The sequence below is a fragment of the Pongo pygmaeus genome, chromosome X (assembly GCF_028885625.2).
Source record: "Pongo pygmaeus isolate AG05252 chromosome X, NHGRI_mPonPyg2-v2.0_pri, whole genome shotgun sequence".
Lineage (NCBI taxonomy): Eukaryota > Metazoa > Chordata > Mammalia > Primates > Hominidae > Pongo > Pongo pygmaeus.
Genome location: NC_072396.2, coordinates 128,793,730 through 128,817,134, shown reverse-complemented (window position 1 = coordinate 128,817,134; position 23,405 = coordinate 128,793,730). Strand labels below are relative to the sequence as shown.

The window sequence follows — 23,405 nt, the reverse complement described above, 5'->3', positions numbered from 1 at the left end:
TATTTCAGGATTCAAATTCTGGACGAAAATAATCATGTGTCTAAATGAAGCAAACTGGCACTTACGCAGTCCTGAAAATGTGACTGTGTCGTCAGTTTTCTTATTGCTTCAAAACACTTGATCTTTTTCCCATTACTTTGGGGATCTCAGGCCTCCAAAGCAAGCCTACTTTTGACAAGCAATTACCAAGGCAGATGGGAAAATAGCCACCCTACCTCAGGGTGAGTGCCCCCATTTTGTTTTACTTGAAACATCACTAGCCATGAGGAAAATAATTCTGCTTAAAAATCTATCTGCGTTTTCAATAGCATCACCTTTCCCAGAGTCCTAGAATGTTGATGGCTAATGCTCCCAGCTGCTTTTAATGCTACCCACTTGGTAGGCATTGTTTATTTGGGGCAGTGACCAACTGAGTAGGATTAAATCAACCCGCCATATTAAAATAAAAACTAATGAGGAGATTGTATTGGGTTTGCATATGAACATTCACTGCATTTGAATTTTCAGAACATGGAAATAGGTTTATGCTATAACATTAAGTGTTTTCATAGTGCTGTACCAGGTTAGATAACATATATCAAAAGTAGCATGTGTTGTAAGGAAACCCTCCAAATATCTGGATATTAGAAGTCCCAAATGCATTTAAATTATAAAATAGCAAATAGTAATTATGTAATAATATATAAAGGAAGAATGGGGCTAGTGTGCATAAATTAAGCATTTGAAGACTATTCATTTCATCTTCCCGATCACAATGGGTACTGTTTAATTCCCTAAAATAGTCAAGTATCAAACAAAACACTCCCAATGAGAATGTCATAATGCTCAATCCAGAGGGTTGGCTTCTAATAAATAAAGTGTAAGACATCTGTTACACAGGAATCTCAACGTAGTCACTGAAGCCCTTGCTTGAAGCAGTGCCATGAGCATAGGTTGCAAGGATCTTACAACTATATTTTTAAATATTTGAGTTGAAATTCTATGAACCTGTCTTGAGCATGTGCTGTGTACATCAGGCTCTGAGAAGGACACAGGGAAGAAAATCACACAGTTTTTGCCATGGCTATCTAATAAAAAGACAGACAGATCTAAAACTGTCATCCAAGACCGGTTATGATAAGTGCAATAACACAAGTATGAGCATTGTATAATGAGAATAATGAGGATGGAGGAGAAATGGACACTTATTTGGGACAAATAAATTGGACTAAAACATATTTCCATTTTATAATCTCTGAATTTGAAGACCCTGTAGTTCATCTTGCAGTGCAGCCACGCCTTTTGTCATGACAGTTTCAACATGACTCCCCAAACTACAGTTGTTGCAAACCCTTTTCCAGAAGTTTATATGGAAGAGTTAAAATTCATGCCTGACAGATTTCATAAGGGTAAGATTGTGAACCAGTGGTTGATTTGCCTGCCTTTTTATGGTTTATACCTTCTGCCTCCCTCTCCAGGAGTTCGTATGCCTTAATTGGCTGAGTATGTTATGGCCTTGCTTTTCCTAAAGCAGCAGTTCTCAAAGGTTTGTCTTGTTAGAAATGTAAATTCTATGATCCAACACCAGACCTACTAAATCAGAAACTCTGAGGATACGACCCAGTAATCTGTGTTTTAATAAGGCTTTCCAGTGATTCTTGTGGACAATCAAGTTTGAGAATAACTGATCTGTAAGAGAGAGAGATTATCAGACAGGACTGAGGACCAACACCACAATCCCAAAATTACGTTCTAAAGAGAAGCCCCTTTATTCACTGTGTGATGGCAGTGGTAACAGGAACATCACAGACCCTTTGTCCTAACTATTCAGAGGTATTTGCATTCCAACAGAGACCCCAGTAGCTACAGTTGTCGGGGGAATCCTCCAGTCACACCTCATATGCGACAAATTTCTATCCCTTGGAGACTTGAACCAACTGACAATTCAAAGAAGAATTTACGGGGCAGGATTCAAACACTAGTGAGCAAAGGATTCATATAGCCTCTCTCAGCCCAATCCTTCTCAGTGCTACCTTTTGACCAGAGCTGTCAGCTGTAGAAAGGATTTCATCTGTTCCTATGGGAAAAAAAACAACCTAACCTGCCCACCTGCTACTAGATCCCCTGCTGGCTAGGTCCTTGATTTTGAATGTTACCCTTCAAAGGCTGCTTATGCTCATGTTAGCAACAAAAGCAAATCGCTATAACTTTTCTAGCCCTGAGTCTGTTTTCTTTCGGAAGACATTAATCAGAAATACAATGTAGTAAATTGCATCTTCTTTCAGCAATTTAGTTTTCAGCCTTGTTTTTCAAACCAGCTATTGTGCTTGAGGTTAATGTTGTTGCCTGAGGTGTTAAACGAATATCGGAGATTTGACATCGAAGACAAAAGACAACAAATAAGGGAAGAGGAGAATGGAACCAAGAGTTGATTGAAGGCTAGGGATAATTTGACTATTCCATGAAAATAACAAATACAGAATGAATTAGACCTTTTGCATCAGAACTGTCTAACAAGCAGCTTGTTAGTTAAATAAGGCTCCCAGTAAAGTGTATTCTGACCTGCATTTCCCAAGATGCTCTGTTCTTCAGACCAAGCTCCAAACACCTAGAGGATTCAGCATTTAGTTAAAGGGAGAAGCAATTCCTTTGGGGTTGCTGCTTTAGCATAGTGACAGCAGGTAGACAGCTTGGCAGCAGCCTGTATTCTCTAGAGAACAGGAAAAAAGACACTTGTGAGGGGTGATATTCCCCATGCATGTTTCTAAAGTCACATTGGACATGCCCATCTAAGTTCAAGTTATCTTGCTCTAACCAGCAACAGCAGGGAGAAGTTCTTGTTTTCAAAGGTTCAACCAAGCAAAGCATCCATCCCATTCATGTCTGTGAATCAAAGGAGAGCCCAAGCAAAGACAGAAAGTATGCAATGCCTGCCATTGAGCGTACACAAGACCACACATATAGACACACAAAACCAACACAAACGACAGTTACGCTGGGCACATAGCTGCTGTACACATGTGCAGGGCCAGCCGCGTGACAGTCCAGACAGTAGTAGCTTCTATCATCTTACTTGAAAGATTTAGAAGAGTTCTATATATTATTGAATTGAAAATGTTTCAGAAAAAGAGATTTTTAAGGACCAGAACTCAGGTTGAAGGTAGTTTTGATGTGGCAAAAATTCAAGAACTCAAGATGCTTCCTCGAGGCAGACCAAGTACAGGCCAAGTAGGGCTGACTAATGTCAATGGTGATTTGAGGAAGCCAGGGACTCTCTGGAAGAGGAAACAGAGAGGCACCATAATGGGCATAGGAAAAACACAGAAAGCAGGACTGTGGTAATATCAAAGGCAGACCTTCACCGTACATACCTCACTACTCAGCTAGGATCTAACTTTGGAAAAAAATGAACTATACAGGCTGCCTTAGATATAAGAAGCATAATCAAAATAGTTTATATACATGGGGGGGGAGGAAACTATATTTTAGTGGCTGTGGGGAATCAGGAAAAACAAACCAGATACAAGGCTACCATCCACAATTATTAAGAAAGTAGAATTTAGAATCTGGGAGTGCACAAAATGGCAGTTGAGCTGAACGAAGTGGTACAATATGCCATACTTCCAAAGAATGTATATGAAGGCTCCCTAATGGCCATTTGGAGCTGATGTAGCCTGCCTGGGAAAGCAAGTACACTCAAGAGCTTTCTTTTTGAAATGGAGAGTTTGCCTAAGAAGTAGATTTTTCCTAAATTTCTGCATGCAGTGTCAGTCAAGATTACTGCAAATTAAAAAGAATACTTTAATACTGTCCTGAAATTTAGACAATTTAAACTGACACTGGATGACTGATATTGTTCAAAGATTACAGTAAGTACCAGTAATCCAGGAATAAAAAGACCTAAGAGTCATTCTTGTGAAAAATGGATGACATGGAGTGTATAAATAATGGGAGCAAATGCAGCAAGATACAGGGAATCTTAGAACATTTAAAGTCTAATACATTACAAAGGGAGTTCAATACTGATAAATGTAGAATATAAGTTTTGTGGGGCTTTATCATGTGCTGTAAGTTTGTGTGGATCATAAAATATGAGGAATAAGAAAGTAGGGGAGTTGAAAGACAAGTCTGTGAGCATTATTTATGAGCGATGAAGAGTGAAATGAATGAAAAGAAGAACAGGTAGACAATGTCTTGAATAATGATGACTTTGATGAGTCGTTATCACACAAATATGTGTGCTTCATAAAACACGAGGAATATTAAGAAGCAGAAGAGTCAAAAGACAAGTCTACTCAGAACGAGATACAGAATGAAGGAAGAGAGGAATACAAGGGAAATGCACAGAATAATGATAACTTTTATGAGACTTTCACTCACCAGCTTGGATCCTTCATAAATATAAGCCATATAGAAAATAAAAGAACAGCAGAGAGAAGAGACAGGTCTGTGTGTGTTATAAAATATGAGAAAATAATGCCAACTAGGCTTGACAAAATAAAAACAAAAATAATTGAGCCTAGTACAGCTGTGGAAAGACACAATGTCTAGATTAATGTGAGCAAATAAAAAGAGTGAGTTTGGAAATTGTCTTGCCAATAGGGAATCAGCAAGCACCTAGGTAGGTGTTATTGTTGTAAAGGCCACCTTGTTAACTGGTGGAGGCTTGGCAAGGTAATAACTAACCCCCACCATACTCCCAAAGCAGCTAACAGCGTTGAGAGCTCAGGAAACAATGCTTAACTAATTTCTAAATTGTTTGGCATCACTACAGTCTCTTCACAGCCCCCCTGGAACCAATCCATATGTCATTTGCAGGAGATTTTCTCAGCTTGTTTCCATTCAATCTACACCCACCTTGTCAAAAGTTGCTCTGTAAAGACATCTAAAAGGTTACTGTATAAAATCAGAGATGTCCTTTTATTTTCATTTCTTGTTACATTGGGCTTAGAACCTGGGACCAGATCTGCCAGAATTAGTTCAAAATCCAGAACTCAATGACTTCAAATGTCTTCTCTATTAGAACAAATGGGATTTCAAAATGATACAGAAATTGGGACAATCAAACATGGCAAAGCAAGTGCCAGTATGCCATTTGCATGCCACTCAGAACCGTGATTTACATAATTCATAAAATGGACAGCTCACTGGAAGAAAGCCACTGATCTATGTCACAGAGCTATGAATGTTGGTCTGAGAGTTCAGAAAATACACAAACACTAATAGCAACACTTACACTTGCTTACTTTGCATAATACTTAATGGCTTGTAACTTTTGTTGGGAAAGGCCTTACGTAGAAAAGGATAAATCCTATTAGCATAACTTATAACCAATTCCTCTGATTGCAACAGAATTTAGTAGTGAGGTTTATTGGCTAAAACATATACAACCAACTTTGGCTTATTATAAGCTACCATCTGTAGCTTATTCAAAGGTGTTTTACTTTCTCTCAAATGATGTTTGTGGCCATGAGTCTTTACATCCCTCCCTTTACTTTCTGATTCTGTTAAAAGAATGTATAATTCCAGGATGAAATGATTAGGATTACTCTGAAAAGCCATGTTTGTCTGAATAACTTGGTCCCCTTTAATCCAAGATTGAGCTTCCCTGGATACCCAGAATCCCACTTGGTTTAAAAAAAAAAAAAGTGGCATTGATGCCCTAGGAAAAATCACTGACCTTGCTCAACCTTCCTCAACCCTGCCAGCTCCAGCTATAAAATTCATGTCCAAGAGCTCAGGGCTGCCAAGACTAGGATTAAGCTCTGGTGGAAAAACTTTCCCTTCCTCCCCAAATAACAGCAGACCAGTGAAAAAAATCCTTGCTTGGGATTTGTCCCAGGGCACTCTTCTTAACCGCCAGCCTCCTGAAATTTGTTACAGCTTGTCAGCCAGCCTAGCGCTGAAAGTCTTGTATGTTTTAGTGGACTATGTCCCTGAAAGAGAGCCCTATTTAGGGACTAGTTTAATGGAATTCCATTTTTTAGTAAGGATGGGACTCATTTGTTTAAAGGGAAAGTGTCTTGAAATATTTTATTTAAATTAGGCAAGAAAAGCAGTATACCATTGTCAGGGATCATGTCTCTTTTGCAGACTTTAACTTAAAGTGTGCTCAACTAAATTTGTTTGTTTGGTTGGCTGGTTGTTTTACCAGAAAAAGGCACTTTGGCAGTGTGTTATCAGGAGGCTTAAAAATATTCATGCTATATATGTAAATGCATAGAAAATGCACACAACAAACTAATAATGCTGATTACCTCTGAGGAGAACACCAAGAAGCAGGAAAAAGGCGGTCAGTAGGGACTTTAGTCTTATCTTACAATATATTTATGTATTAACTAATGTAATTAACTTTAATTTTGATAAGAGAAAAGTATCATTCGACAACTAGGACTCTCTCCCAAGGAAATAATAAGAAATTTAAGGCAGAAAAAAATTAAGAAATAACAAAATGTCCAAAAATCAGGGATAGGTTAAGCAAGTTATAGGATACTAATTTAAGGGTGTATTATGTAATAACAAAAATGATATATTAAGGAATTTCTAAATACATTGGATAATATTAATAATATGCTTTTAACCTTAAAATATCTGGATTCAGAACCATACTTAGTATGATTCTAATTTTGATGGGGAAAAAAAAATAACTCCTCCCCAGAATGTTATTAGTAGTTTTCTCCTGGTTGGTGAAATTATTGTTTTCTTTGTTATACCTGACTGTTTTCCAAAGTTTCTACAACTTGACTTCTAGAATCTAGTCTCAACATGCTTTTCTGTTTGCCTTTGGTCTTGTGTTGCAGGCGTGCCTGTGTGATTCGAGGCCAAGTGATGGCCATAGATGGAACTCCTCTAGTGGGAGTGAATGTCAGTTTCTTGCACCACAGTGATTATGGGTTTACCATCAGCCGGCAAGATGGAAGGTATGTCAATGTTGTTTCTGATCATTGTGGGGGCCAATTACTGACTTCTAGCCAGGGGTAAAACCAGGGCTCAGATGATACAGTGATGGTAAACCCATCTTTCTTCAAGTTATATCTCAAAAAGTCATTGGTGATATTTATTTCCTCTATCTCCTAATTAATTCAAACTGGATTCCTCTTCCAATCCTTCTCGAGTCTTCTTGAAACCCAGGCCATGTGAAAAGTTTTCTATCCTTTATCTAATTCCATCTATAAATCCAACTTCAAAGATCAGTGACATTATGCAAATGATAAATAAGGAACTATGGAACACATAGGCTATTTTTCCATAGTAACCCCCAAATATTTCAGAAATGAATGCATCCAAAATATTTCTTCCAAAAGTACAGAATTCCACCACATTAATGGAGAAGCTTTAAAAATGTGTCCTCCCTGGGCTGCCTATTTGACTATTGGCTGCAACTGATAGACAAGCTTAGCCAGCCTACTTAATTATAGTGATTTATCCTGAAGCACCAACCACCAGGCTGCTCTCTAAGGGGGTTCTCTAAGATCTGAGAAGCAAAACCTTGAAGTAAAACCTTCTCAACCTGGGAAAGGATTTGCTCACAACAACATTTTTGTTGCTGTCATTTAGACAGACATTGATTCAGAATATTTGAGTCAATAGGCCCATGTGTCCAGCTTAAAGGTACCTATTTATGACTCTCAGGGACACTGTAATAATGGCTTTGAGGTGCCCTAGTCTCCAGGTGACTACCCTTAAAATGTCCTACTCATAACAAGCCACTTCAATAATCATACGCAAAAAAAGACCTGTTGGCTTGGAGCTTTATCACACTGTGAGAAACTATCTCATTTCAAGAACCTACAATCAAACCTTATTAGTCCTAGACACTTCAGAAATGTTAATTGTTCAACTTGGGCGGTGCCAGATTTGTTTTTCCAAGAGCCTGTCAAGGAAGTACTTATAAAAAATAAGTTTAAAAAGATAATAAGAAAGAGTTTTAGCCTACTTAAGAAAATAAACTGTTCTTAAGGACTTTAGTAAATTATATAAATTATTTATGTATAAATTATATTGCTTATTACTAACAATCTCTTCATTATAACAAGCTCAGCAGAACTACTTTGGTAGCACACACATATATGTACATATATATGCACATATATATATATATAAAACTTCATTTCCTTTCAAATATTCTATAATCAGAGTTCTCTATTAATTCAAATGGGTCTTTCTCCCAATTAGATTGAATAACGGAATTTTGGTAGCACACTCACCAGTAACTGGTGCTTAAAACTAGCCTCACCCTTGCAAACATCTTCAACCATATGCCACAAATTGAGAAATGGGTTATTTCTCTAAATAGAATATGTCTTCTGAGACATTTGACTTTGACTTCTCATGGAGGCCTGAGAAGCCCTCATTTTTTTAGCTTACACACAAAGGTTTCAGTGAATTATTTGATATTCACACAAGAACCTAAAAGAATCCTGATACCTAAAAAGTCTAAAAATGTTTGTGTACGGTTTACAGGGAACATTAAAAGGGTTATCTTTATTGTTATTTTTGTGTCTTTAGTTTTAAGTGAAATGCCCCAAGCCCCTCCTCTGCTGAACTCACAGTGACAACTGAGTTTATGTAGATGACAGATACTAGTCAGAATCCCCTCTAGCAATAACTCCCCTCAGGCTCCATAAAGGTGTAAGCATTCAAAATATGGGCCCCAAATGCCAACCAGACTGTTCCACTGTCATTTCCTGGACATAAAGTGACAGTGTGATGAGCGTTTCCATTTATATGTCTCTGCTTGTTGCTACCTCAGTTTGAGTAAGTACATTTCAAAAGTAGAAAATCATAAGAAAAATATACCTGAGGTCAGCCGGGCACAGTGGCTCATGCCTGTAATCCCAGCACTTTGGGAGGCTGAGGTGGGCGGATCACGATGTCAGGAGATCGAGACTGTCCTGGCTAACACAGTGAAACCCTGTCTCTACTAAAAATATATAAAAAAAAAAAAAAAAAAAAAATTAGCTGGGCGTGGTGGCAGGCGCCTGTAGTCCCAGCTACTCGGGCGGCTGAGGCAGGAGAATTGCTTGAACCCGGGAGACGGAGGTTGCAGCAAGCTGAGATCGCACCATGTTACTCCAGCCTGGGCAACAAAGTGAGACTCCGTCTCAAAAAAAAAGAAAAAAAAGAAAAAAGAGAAATATACCTGAGGTCAAAAGAGTATAGAAAGGCTGAGATTAGCATCTAGATACCTAGTAGAGAGTGATATGAGAGTTGCTGATAGGATCCTCCATGTCCAAATCTCAATCCCTCCAGTCGGCCACAGTGCTTATACTTTTCACCAATGGTATCACTGCTTTGGGTAAAGCTATCAGCTCTCTCAAAGTCACCGTTGAATGCAAATATGTCACGTGGGATGTAGAAATATTTACCCCCATTATCAACTACTTGCGAAAGTAAACTGACAAGTTTCCCTAAAGAACCAGAAAAGGTCTAGATCATGGGACCAAAGTAATTTATTCAAAGCAGAAGGAAGGATGGTGCTGAAAGACTGAGCTGTTTAAAAGTATGAAGAGATTAAGATACTCACATAGAGAAGGGACTACTTAGCAGAAAAGAAAAAAGCCTATTCTAAAGGAAAGGTGAATGTTTGTGAGTGTCTACTGTATGTTAGACACTTTCATGAATGTGTCTGTTTTCATCCTCACAACTATCTGAGATAAATATCATTATTATCATCCTCCCCATTTGTTGTATGAGAAAATTTATCCAGATAATAAGGATAGAGTTCAAGATTTAAACCCAAGTAATCTTGCTCTTTTCGTCTATGATTTACCACCTTCAACTTAGATATATAACCAGTACTCAGTCAAGTGTTGAAAGAGAACTATTTGTAAATAGTTCAGCTAATGATAAGCAAAACAGATGAAGTGACGACATTCTTAGAAGGTTCTCGAGAAGTATTAAAGGTCTCAAGAACTTTGTTCTGAAGACTAGAAGATGAAGAGAGGGTTCCCTTTGATTCTCCTCAAGGCAAAAGTTTATTCATTTATGGATACCATGAAGCAGAGAGAGAGAAGCAATTTGCATAGGTGTCAATAGCCTTCCATCTGTAGATAGGACTCGTTGGACTGATGTGTTGACAACAATCTCCAAACAAATAAATCCTCTCCCTTGGGTCTTTTATATCCACTGTCATATGACTTAATAACCTGTTATTAATGGCCCATACAAATGGAGGTGTTTTGTGGTGGGAGAAATCCCAAAGAAGTACTCATTCAGAGAGCATTCTATTTGGCATTGGAAATGGTTTTTAGATGGATATCTGGCCACAGTTCCACCTTCCGTCTCCAGGTCAATTAATGAGTCGGCCAGGCAGTGTTTACTGTGTATAACTGCAAGGTGGAAACATGAGAAGTGTATCAGTCAGGGCTTTCCAGGGAAACAAAATATGACATAGATATAGATATTGATATTATTGTATTGAGAGAAGGATTTATTCCAAGGAATTTGCTTATAAGATTGTGGGGATTGGCAAGTCTGAAATCTGTCGGGCAGGCTAGAAGACTGGAAACTCTCAGGAAAGAGATGCAGTGGTCATAAGGCAGAATTTCTTCTTCCTCACAGAAACAGTTTTGCCCACCCACGTTATCAAGGATCATCTCCTTTACTTAAATTCAACTGATTATAGATATTAGCCACATCTCCAAAAGACCTCCACAGCAATACCTAGATTGGTGTTTCATTAAATAACTTAGAACTATAAACTAGGCAAGTAGAGATATAAAATGAACGATCATAAGAAGCCTAAGGGAAGTCCCAAGGAGACCTTAAAAATCAGTATCTGCTCATGGAGATAATCAAAAGCTGACCTATAGTTCACTTGAACTACAAAAAAAGAAAACATATGGCAAATGTAGTAGGGCAATGAATCTGATTTGAGAAGAAAGGTAACAGTTGTTGAATTCCTACTATATGCTTGACCCTTAAGTCTTTATCTCATTTATTCATTTACAATAGCAGCTAAGAGATAGATTATAGAGGCTTCATTCTACTAATGAAAAAACTGCATCTCAGAAAGGTTAAATAACTAGCCCAAAGACACAAAGCTAACAGGGCAGAGCTGGGATTCAAACCCAGATATATATGAAACCAAACCCACATTCTTTCTACAAAACAAGATGCCTGGCCTGTCTGTATAATCTTTCCAGAAGTACAGAATAAAAGTTTTTTTTAAAAAGAGAGAGAATAATTTCTGGGCACCTACATTCTTATCTGGATAGTTTATTTAGGTTTCATGTTTGTGTTTTTTTTTTTGTTTTTAAATAAATAAGCACTTCAATTTTGAGTCAAGAGTCAAGGTTTGGGTGAGGCAGATAAACTTCCCCAAGGACACATACTTAAATCCACATAGAAGGTGAACTAGAGGAAAGGTTTCTTGACAAGTAGTGTCAGATTTTCCCCACTACACTTGCCTTAAACTGTTCCTGTATTATTATGAATTCAGACCCTCTGTCTTAAACCATAAATCGTTTGTGTTGTCTTTTTTTTTAGTCCAAACCTAAATTATTTTCTGTAGCTAATGCAGTTCTTCAAATCCTCTTTTTGGAAACTGCCTTAATATTAAGCTACTTCACTGAAAAAGCAGCAATAAAAAACACGGTATTATCCATCCTTTGTTACTGTTCATTTATCTTTATCTGCAAGATTTCTGCAACAAAACACGATTGGTAATACTATAATAAATATAATAAATGTCATAGGAAGAGAGTGATGAGATGTCCATAATTAAGTCTGATTCCCTATCAGGGCTTTTTATCATTGAAAAAGTGTTTTGCTGAAAGATCTTTTTTAATGCAGGCAATTGCTTACATCTTTCTCCTGTGGATTTAAGTTGCCTTGAATATTAAGTAACATCATATTGCCCTTTATCCATTTTTAACATAAAAATGATAATAATTTATCATTATCTTACTTTTGTATATAGGAGTTTATGCTTTTCAGATGCTCTCAAGTACATCATCTCAAAGACGTCATTATACTTAAAAGAGAAGTAAGGTAGAACCATCTAGTGTAGAATGAAATGAAATCTGAATCTGTTCAGCTCCAATGCAATAGTCTTGTCATAGACCACATCTAGAGATAGACAGAGTTGGCTTACAGCAAAGGTAGTCTTGCTTTGTCATAGATAGAGAAGGAGTTGTTGGTGAAGTTGTGCAGGGTACATTACAGGCTGTCTTACAAAAAGAAACCAAAAACCATTGTGAAGCAAACCAGAGATCTTAAATCTGAGGTTCAAGTAGACTAGGAGGCCAAAGAGGGTAGTCAAATGTAGAAGGCTCGGTCGGGCATAGCTGAGTTCAAAGAAATTTTCCCTAACAATTGTCCTCTGCTGATATCTTTCTCCAAATGTCATCTCAAAGACACTGTCTGGTTTCTGACACGATGTTTGTGACCCTGAACAAGATATTTAACCTTTTGGCTCCTTACTTTTCTTATGTTACTTTATAGGATTTTTTGGAAAATGAATAATGCATCATTCTCAGAGATGCTGCTAAATGTTAGATGGTCATCTTTCTGTTATCTTTAGCATAAGGGGAGCAGCTGTGTCAGATTTGGCTTTGCAGAAATGCATGCAGTGATTTTGTTTAAGATAGTGTTAAAATTAACTGGTTTACAGGCTGGACGCAGTGGCTCACACCTGTAATCCCAGCACTTTGGGAGGCCAAGGCAGGTGAATCACCTAAGGTCAGGAGTTCAAGAACAGCCTGACGAATATGGTGAAATCCCATGCCTACTAAAGAATACAAAAACTAGCCTGGCATAGTGGTATGCATCTGTAGTCCCCGCTACTCGGGAGGCTGAGACAGGAGAATCACTTGAACCCAGGAGGTGGAGGTTGCAGTGAGCCAAGATCACACCACTGCACTCCAGCCTGGGGTGACAGAGCAAGACTCCATCTCAAAAAAAAATGGTTTACAAATTTCAAGGAAATATCAACTGGTGACATGGAATGTCTTCTTAGAAGACCACTAGATAGTGAAAAGAAGTCATCTATGGAATGAATACATTGCTAGAGAGAATTTATAAAATAGACAATACAAGTGGATATAGTTGAGTCCCCCCAAAAAGGAAAGGGCACTGAAATTAACCTATTTCTTAACTGTAATTTTTTAATTTTTCATTTGATTGCAACTGTCTTATGTTTTTCCCTTCTTAGCTTTGACCTCGTAGCCATTGGTGGCATCTCCGTCATCTTAATCTTCGACCGATCACCTTTCCTGCCTGAGAAGAGGACACTCTGGTTGCCTTGGAATCAGTTTATTGTGGTGGAGAAAGTCACCATGCAGAGAGTTGTATCAGACCCGCCATCCTGCGATATCTCCAACTTTATCAGCCCAAACCCTATTGTGCTTCCTTCACCGCTCACATCATTTGGAGGGTCCTGTCCAGAGAGGGGAACTATTGTTCCTGAGCTGCAGGTGAGTATATCGGCCTTTGAATGTATAAAATAATAATATCATGGAGTGGTCAACAGTGTATAATAGCTAAATTCCTTTTCCTATTCCTGTTGCCATCCTTATAATGTGCTGCCCTTTATTTGTCAAGAGAAGTCTTCAAATGTTTTTCTGGCACACATTTTTAAGATAATCGGTCAGGGCATTAGAATGTTATCTGTGGCCATGGAATAGAACAAGATTAAGTAGCTGTCATAAGAATTAAACTCCAATCTTTGACCTAATAAACACTGTGCTCTAAGAACAAAGCTAGCTGGCTTATTAGTAATAACAGTATAATCCATGAGCTTGGACTGTTTGTGGTTCTGAAATTAAAGCTCCTTAAGAAATTTAGTTTTTGAGCTGGGTGTGGTGTCTCACGCCTGTAATCCCAGCACTTTGGGAGGCCAAGGCGGGCGGATCACCTGAGGTTGAGAGTTCGAGACCAGCCTGACCAACATGGAGAAACCCTGTCTCTGCTAAAAATACAAAATTAGTCAGGCATGGTGGCACATGCCTGTAATCGCAGCTACTCAGGAGGCTGAGGCAGGAGAATTGTTTGAACCCGGGAGACGGAGGTTGCAGTGAGCTGAGATTGCACCATTGCCCTCCAGCCTGGGCAACAAAAGTGAAACTCTGTCTCAAAAAAAAAAAAATCTAGTTTTCTTCTATTGTCTAGTTTGTATCATTGTCATTGTTCTTAGAAGACATGACAACTTCTCTTGTCTAGCTGTGTAAAGTAAATATAGTTTTCAAGCCTGTGCAGTTTTTTTTAAAAAAAAGCTTTGCTTCTGAGTGTTCAAGCTTTATAGTCAGGAGAAGACATTTTTGAACCTCGATATTTTAACATTCCTGAGAATTCTTCTTTATTGAACATTCAATATTGTCATTTCAATATTAAACCATTCAAACAACCATAGTACAATTCCCTCACCACATTATAGAAACATTTTAATGATAATTAAATGTGGAAACCACCAAAATGGACTCATAGGTCTTAACAGATCCAGAAATCCAGAAGGAAATGCATGCTCCAAGATAGAATTGATTGTTCTTTCATCATAACACCACCCACCAGCTCTTAGCAGTGCCCAGAGAATACCACTTAGATAAGGCTCACACAAAAATACTGCCCTTCAGGAAAAGCAGTCCAAAGAGCTACCCCTTATCTTTTCCATTGCTCTTTGCTTAGAAAGGGAGAAAAAACAAGACAGTGTTTAATGAGTACATTTGATTGGTGTGCCAATCCCTTCACAGATGTCATTAGGAAGTATGGGTCTTCTTTCAGCACGAAAGTTTGCAGGCTTATCTAGGATTGCATGTTTTCTTAGGAAAATGAACTAAGTTGGTGAGTGTCATGCTATCCTTCTCTATTGTACTTGTCACCATCTGAGAAGACAGCTGGTGGACAACTCTGGTATCCAATGGCTAATGTAGAGGAAGAAAAACTGGGCAAAGTGTACACAAAAGGTATCGTGTCCTCAGAAACAGGAGAAAGACCAAAAATCCTGGACGATATGAGATACCATATGTTTAACAATCAGTTCTTCTATGTGCGCAAGTTTGGAAAAGTAAGAGAGAACAAGGTTCTGAGGTAAAAATGAATAAGAGCATGAAAATATCTACACTATTCATGTCACCTTAAGTGTATTGAATAGGATGGGCTTTTTCTTCAGAGGTCTTTTGAAAGATGAAAGTCATAGAACACATGATTCAGTTTTAGTTACCACCTTTGGTTATTTAACTTTATCTGTGGTGATAAGCAAACAAGTAATAACAATTAATTAAAGCCACGTTTTATTTTTACTCTGAGACCAACGTTTAGTGTAAAATTTGCAGAGGAATTAGTGAGAGTTATTTGCTTCTCAGTAACAAGTGCCAACTTGGAGAAACTTGTTCCCAGCCATTGCTACATCCAGGCACAGAGAAATATGTAAGAAAAATTTGATTAAAAATTTGGCCTCAGGGTCATTTCAAAGCTCCAAAGAAAATGAATTTGATGGCATCAGTAAAGATTAATTCTAGGGAAACTATAATCTTTGTCATAAAATATCACTTGCTGGGCCTGCTTCTTGAGTTCTTCCTCTTAGAGAGCTTAGCCTGAATAAGGATTACACCAATGGTTTTATGATATATGACTTAACACCAAACAAGATTTCGTGTATGTTTATATAAGAAAAAGACTCCTTAATGGAGCTCATAGTGCTGAATTGCTTGACATTCGGCAGTATGATCTTTTTCAACTCCTACTAAGCAGTTTTTGGAACACTATTGAAAAGCTGAAATTGTTCCTTACACAATCTTTCCTGGCATGGGGAAAAAATAAAAGCAATCCTTAAGGCTGGGTCTTGTCTCCATTCAGGTTTGGTGCAAAATTCAAAACCTATTATCATGCAGTCTCACCAAGATTCAAGAACAAATACCTTGACATCCTTAGACCTGTTTAAGCTCTCTCCTTTGGCATGTTTCAAAGACAACAAAGCATGCAATATCCTCATCTACCTGCGACCACTGACAAGAGCCTATTTTGGCTTTTTTTTTTTTTTTTTTAATTTCAGGTTGTACAGGAGGAAATTCCCATTCCCTCCAGCTTTGTGAGGCTGAGTTACCTGAGCAGCCGCACCCCTGGGTATAAAACCCTGCTACGGATCCTTCTGACACATTCAACGATTCCTGTAGGGATGATAAAAGTACACCTCACAGTAGCTGTGGAAGGGCGACTCACACAGAAGTGGTTTCCCGCCGCAATTAATCTTGTCTACACATTTGCTTGGAACAAGACCGACATCTATGGACAGAAGGTTTGGGGCCTGGCAGAGGCTTTGGGTATGTTGAACTAATTATATGTAAATAGCAGTATTACATGCACAGAACAGAAAATACTTGTTACATGTTAATTTGTATTTGGAATAATTATTGATTTTCTTCTGTTTAAAGGACCTAAGGCATTTTTCATTTAAACACTACCTTGAGGCCAGTTTAGAGTTCCCTTGTGACACATTTTTGCTTCAAAAAGATTTTAGTTCCCCTTTCATTATGGCTGTGTACCAATGGACTCACGCAATATCTGACTTGTAACTGTCACCAGAGCCAAATGCTGCCTTCTAAATGTGACCTTTGGTGTGGCATTCTATAGGCCATGTTTTTGGATTTGACATTTAGACTGTCATTTCTACTTAGAGACTACAAAATTCTAACTTATAGCCATCTCCACTTATTATCTTTTATGTCTAAGATGGTTAGACTTCATTAACTTGTTACTTCTTCAGGTTAAATAAAAAATCATCCTGCCTTCCTATTCCTTTTGATTTTCTCTAATCTCAAGACTTTAAAACCTAGAGTCTTATAGATAGCAGGGACCTTAAGAGGTCCTTTGGGCCTATGGTTTTCAGATATTTAATTCTCCCAGACAAATGACATTTTTTTTAAATGAGGCAGAGATAGATTTGCCGATGTTCTATTTTGTCAAGTAAGAATATTTTTAAAAGAACTCACTATAATATACTATTCCTACCACTACCATAATTTCATATATGAGGCATACCTTAATAGCAGAAAAGAAAAAATAGTCTGTTTTAAGAAATGATGGCAAGCAATCGAACCCTGACACTCAGAGAGAGATAAACTAACACCAAAGTCTTTATCTCTCTCACTCTGTAGAAAACAGAGAAACCTTCCTAAGGAACTTGATACAGGTCTGTAGACCTGCAGTTTGGGAGCCATTAATCCTTGTACCTTCAGGAAGCAGCTCATGTAAATCACCCTTGGACAGATGAGAAGATTATTTTAAAGCTCTCCAAAAGAGACATTTAGACATCCTCCCTTGGAAGTGTCTATCACGGTATAATTCCCACAGAGCTGACCTATGTTTCTTAGATTATAGTATGTCAATTTTCTTTTCCCAGAGGGAAAGAGAGAGAGAGAGAGAGGGGCTGATGACTCTTCTCTGCCCAAGAGACCCTCATATATTTAAATAATTAACTCATTTGTGTTGGACTTTACTGGAATGCAAGGAACATGGACAGGTACATATTACCTCAGTAAATGGGAAATTATTGTAAAGACACACAAAAAAATAAGAAAGTACAAGAAATACCATCGGTAGCCTCACAAACAGGCCTCAAAACCTATAGCCTTGTTCGGGACACATTGCATTTCTAGAAGGTCAGCATCTGCTCTGTCAACTTAAAACCAGCTCAAGTTTTTCGAAGTCCACTGCTTCCCACAGTGGTGACTCAGCTATACTTAAGACTGACTTCATCTCTCCTCCTGCCATACTAACTATCCTCCTTCTCTCTCTCAGCTCTTCACATTCTATGTGGTCTGCTAACTTGCTGTGTATCTCGCATTCAGATTCCTCTTAGAGAAAATATTGTATGTGTCAGCCATTTACTGTGCAGTCCAGAACACCCTTGTAAGGCAGAACTTTAGCATTAGCTACCATGAAAGTTGCTGACCAGCCTACAGAGTCCTGCTTAATCCCTATTCTATTGAGTATAGTGGTTATGAGAACAACTCTGGAGCCAGACTCCTTCCCCGGGTTCAAATAATTCCTTCTCTACTTACGAGCTGTGTGACATTGGATAAATTAATCTCCAAATGCCACAGTTTCTCCATCTATAAAGTGAATATCATAAAGATTATGTTACTCATAGGTTTGTTATGATATAATGATTAAATGAGGTGAGTAACATAAAGTGCTTGGCACATCATAAGCATTCAACAAATGTCAGTTGCTGATATTGCTTTTTTTCATTTTGTTGTGGCCAGGGTACTGTGATCACATAGTATAAAGCATGGAGTCTATGCAGGTATTTGTTGCCTTAGCTTCTCTAAGAAGGGTGTTGTGAGTATAACAGGCAAGCACTTTGTGCTACTTACTCTCCATTTGCCCTCCCTGCCCACCCCACCCCTCCACCCCCAACAGCCACACACACACATAATCTCTTTTCTGTCCTTCTCTGTGCTCTGAGAGGCTGGCGTCCATGGACTGCATTCCCTGAACGCCTTGCTCTTTAACTTCCCACTTGATTTGGTCAATGAGTAGCACCATCTGGAGACTGTAGAAAGAGAACAAGGTCAGGGTATTTACCCCTCTCCCTGCTTTACTGCAGACTACATTGGACAATAGCAGCTCCTGTCTAGTAGCCCCTCCTCCAAATCCCCATGCTCTCTCTTGCCTTCTGTATCATCACTCCGTCCTCTTCCCCCTACAAGCCCAGAAGGTTTACCAGTTATGCCAGTGCTTAGGTGGCTCTCCCTTCCTTGATAATTCTCTTAACTCTGCCCATGCCTTAATTCGAACTCTCTGCGGTAACATTTACAAGTGCGACATCTCATTCCTGCTGAGACCCTCACTGAATCATACTCAAAGCTTCTAATTCTCTTCTCCATGATATTATCCTACAGCATTTCCTTCACTAGGCAGATAATCCAAAATTCCTCTAATTTTTCTGTATAGGTCCTTATTTTCCAATTCTTTTAATTTATTATTTATTTATTTATTTTTATTTTACTTTAAGTTCTAGGGTACATGTGCACAACGTGCAGGTTTGTTACATATGTATACATGTGCCATGTTGGTGTGCTGCACCCATTAACTCGTCATTTACATTAGATTTATCTCCTAATGCTATCCCTCCCCCCTCCCCCCACCCCATGACAGGCCCCGGTGTGTGATGTTCCACTTCCTGTGTCCAAGTGTTCTCATTGTTCAATTCCCACCTATGAGTGAGAACATGCAGTGTTTGTTTTTTTTTGTCCTTGCGATAGTTTGCTGAGAATGATGGTTTCCAGCTTCATCCATGTCCCCACAAAGGACATGAACTCATCCTTTTTTATGGCCGCATAGTATTCCATGGTGTATATGTGCCACATTTTCTTAATCCAGTCTATCATTGATGGACATTTGGATTGCTTCCAAGTCTTTGCTATTGTGAATAGTGCCACAATAAGCATACGTGTGCGTGTGTCTTTATAGCAGCATGATTTATAATCCTAATTTATTTATTTTTAAACTTTTAAGTTCAGGGGTATGTGTGTAGGCTTGTTTTATAGGTAAATTTGTGTCACAGAGTTTGTTGTACAGATTGTTTTGACACCCATTTACTAAGCCTAGTACCCAATAGTTATTTTTTCTGCTCCTTTCCCTCCTCCCAGCCTCCACCTTCAAATAGGCCCCAGTGTCTGTTGTTCCCCCTTTGTGTCCATGAGTTATCATCATTTAGCTCCCACTTATAAGAGAGAACATGCGGTATTTGGTTTTCTGTTTCTGTGTCAGTTTGCTAAGGATGATAACTTCCAGCTCTATCCATGTTCCCGCAAAAGACACAATGTCATTCTTTTTTATGGCTGTACAGTATTCCATGGTATATAAGTACCACATCTTTTTTATCCAATCTGTCATTGATGGGCATTTGGGGTGATTCCACGTCTTTGCTATTGTGAATAGTGCTGCAATGAACATTTGTGTGCATATGTCTTTATAGTAGAATGGTTTATATTCCTACCCAAAGAATGGGATTTCTGGGTCGAATGGAAATTTTGTTTTTAGGTCTTTGAAGAATTGACACACTGCTTTCCACAATGGCTGAACTAAATTTATGCTCCCACCAACAGTGTTTAATTGTTTCCTTTTCTCCACAACCTTGCCAGCATCTATTATTTTTTGACTTTTTTAAAATTTGCATTTCTCTGATGATGGGTGATATTGAGCTTTTTTTAATATGCTATTGGCCACATATATGTCTTCTTTTGAAAAGCATCTGTTCATGCCCTTTGCCTACTTTTTAATAGGGTTGTTAATTTTTTTCTTATTAATTTGTTTAAGTTCCTTATAGATGCTGGATATTAGACATTTGTCAGATGCATAGTTTGCAAATATTTTCTCCTATTCTTTAGGTTATCTGTTTACTCTGTTGATAGTTTCTTTTGCTATGCATAAGCTCTTAAATTTTGTTAGATCCCATTTGTCAATTTTTGCTTTTGTTGTGATTGCTTTTGGTGTCTTCCTCATGAAATTTTTGCCTGTTGCTGTGTCCAAAATGGTGTTACCTAGATTGTCTTCCAGGGTTTTTATAGTTTTGGGTTTTACATTTAAGTCTTTAATCCATCTTGAGTTGATTTGTGTATATGGTGTAAGTAAGGGGTCCAGTTTCAATCTCCTGTATGTGGCTAGCCGGTTATTGCAGCACGGATTTTTGAATAGGGAGTCTTTTCCCCATTGCTTGTTTTTGTCAGCTTTGTTGAGGATCGGGTGGTTGTAGATGTGTGACCTTATTTCTGGGCTCTCTATTCTGTTCCATTGGTCTGTGTGTCTGTTTTTATACCAGTACCATGCTGTTTTTGTTACTGTAACCCTGTAGTGTAGTTTGAAGTTGAGTAATGTGATGCCTCCAGCTTTTTTTCTTTTTGTTTAGGATTGCCTTGCTATTTAGGCTTTTTTTGGGGGTTCCATATGAATTTTAGAGTTTTTTTTTTCTAATTCTGGGAAGAATGTCATTGGTAGTTTGATAGAAATAGCATTGAATCTGTAAATTGCTTTCGGTAGTATGGCCATTTTTACGATATTGATGCTTCTTATCCATGAGCATGGAATGCTTTTCTGTTTGTTTATGTCATCTCAGATTTATCTGAGCAGTGGTTTTGTAATTCTCTTTGAGAGATTTTTCACCTCCCTGGTTAACTGTATTCCTAGATATTTTATTCTTCTTGTGAATATTGTGAATGGAAGTGTGTTCCTGATTTGGCTCTCAGCTTGGCTGTTGGTGGTGTATAGGAATGCTAATGATTTTTGTACATTGATTTTGTATCCTGAAACTTTGCTGAAGTTATCAGTTAAAGGAGCTTTGGGGCCAAATCTATGGGGATTTCTAGATATAGAATCATGTTGTTTGCCAACAGGGTAGTTTGACTTCCTGTCTTCCTATTTGGATGCCTTTTATTTCTTTTTCTTGCTGTATTGCTCTGGCCAGGACTTCCAATACTATGTTTAATAGGACTGATGAGAGAGGGCATCCTTGTCTTGTGCCAGTTTTCAAGGGGAATGCTTCCAGGTTTTGCCCATTCAGTATGATGTTGGCTGCGGGGTTGTCATAGATGGCTCTTATTATTTTGAGCTATGTTCCTTCAATACCTAATTTATTGTAGAGAGTTTTTAACATGAATGGGTGTTGAATTTTATCAAAGCCATTTATGCATCTATTGAGATAATCAAGTGGTTTTTTTCTTTAGTTCCGTTTATGTGATGAATCACATTTATTAATTTGAGTATGTTGAACCAACTTTACATCCCAGGGATGAAGCATACTTGATCATAGTGGATTAGCTTTTTGAAGTGCTGCTGGATTCAGTTTGCAAATATTTTTTTAAGGATTTTTGCATCAATATTCATCAGGGATATTGGCCTGAAGTTTTCTTTTCTGTTGTGTCTCTGCCAGGTTTTGGTATCAGGATGATGCTGGCCTCATAGAATGAGTTGGGGAGGAGTCCCTCCTCAATTTTTTGGAATAATACTGGTGGGAATGGTACCAGCTGTTCTTTGTACATCTGCTAGAATTTCGCTGTGAATCCACCTGGTCCTAGGGTTTTTGTTTGTTGGTTGGTTGGTTGGTTGGTTGGTTGGTAGGCTATTTATTACTGATTCCGTTTCAGAGCTCATTATTGGTCTGTTCAGGGAACCAATTTCTTCCTGGTTCAATCTTGGGATGGTGTATATGTCCATGAATTTATTAGTCTGTTCTAGGTGTTCATAGTATTTTCTGATGGTTATTTACATTTCTGTGGAGTCAGTGGTAGCATCCCCTTTGTTGTTTCTAGTTGTGTTTATTTGGACCTTCTCTCCTTTTTTCTTTATTAATCTAGCTAGTGGCCTATATAGCTTACTAATTTTTCAGAAAACCAACACCTGAATTTGTTGATCTTTTAAATAGTTTTTCATATTTTCTAATTCTTTATGATCTTCCTTAGACCCCAGCTGGGTTTTGAGGGGGTTGTTTTTGTTTTTGTTTTTTCCTTTTTTTCTTAAATTGTGACACTTAGAAATTTACCCAGTCCTCTCATGAAGAGCTGATCAGTACAGCATCTAGTAGTAATTTCTTGCTAGGGTTCACATAAATGCAGCTCAGCTGCATTTTTTTTAATAACAGGCTTATTGAGGTATAATTCATAGACCATAAAGTTCACTCACTTAAAGTGTACAATTCATTGGCTTTTAGTGTTTTCACAAGGTTGTACAACTACCACCAATATCTAATTCCAGAACATTTTCATCATCACTCCACAAAGTAACCCTGTACATATTAGCAGTCACTCCTCACTCCTCCCTCCCCCAAGTCCTAGAATCCACTCATCTCCATTTTGTCTATATGGATTTATCTATTGGCTTGTTTTTCATGGCATAATGTTTTCAAAAGATCCATTTTCTGACAATGGTAAAGCATCTGAACAGTTGGTAGAAAGAAGTTGGAGAATCTACTACTCTGAAGATGGATTGTGAGCTCCATAAGAACACAGTAGATGATAAATAGTTCAGATGATAAATGAATGGAAACAAATAGGATCAAATAGACAGCCATTGAGCCGATACCTTAATATTTATGATTACATCTAAATAAACAAAGAAGGAAATGTCTATTTGTACTCCTGGTGATATTTTGTAATCACTTAACTGATATGGGAGGAAATAGACTGAATTTTGTACCAGCAACAGTGCTGTATCTGACACTTTTCAGATTTGCTTCAAATTCAGAAATACTAGTATAGCTATTTGGTAGGCAGAATAATAGCCACCAAAGATGTCCATCCTTGGAAACTATGAATATGTTATGTTGCATGCCAAAAGAGAATTAAGGTTACAGATGAAATTAAGATTGTTAGCTTCTAATTTGAGATTGGAGATTATCCTGGTCTATCTGGGTAGGCTCAATTTGTCATAAGGGTCCTTATAAACGGAGAAGGGAGTGGAAGGGGAGGTCAGAGTTACGTGAGGATATA

At 38.1% G+C, this 23,405-nt stretch overlaps 1 protein-coding gene across 2 annotated transcripts in view; it reads left to right on the top strand.

Moving 5' to 3' along the window:
• The window catches only part of TENM1 (teneurin transmembrane protein 1), a 498,370-nt gene that overhangs the window by 339,112 nt on the left and 135,853 nt on the right, over positions 1–23,405 (top strand). For both annotated transcript variants that reach the window (XM_063659976.1, XM_054472526.2), the window contains exons 14-16: positions 6,780–6,899; positions 13,136–13,397; positions 15,971–16,238. In XM_063659976.1, coding sequence (XP_063516046.1) covers positions 6,780–6,899; positions 13,136–13,397; positions 15,971–16,238 — 650 coding nt within the window. The remainder of the gene's footprint in view (positions 1–6,779; positions 6,900–13,135; positions 13,398–15,970; positions 16,239–23,405) is intronic.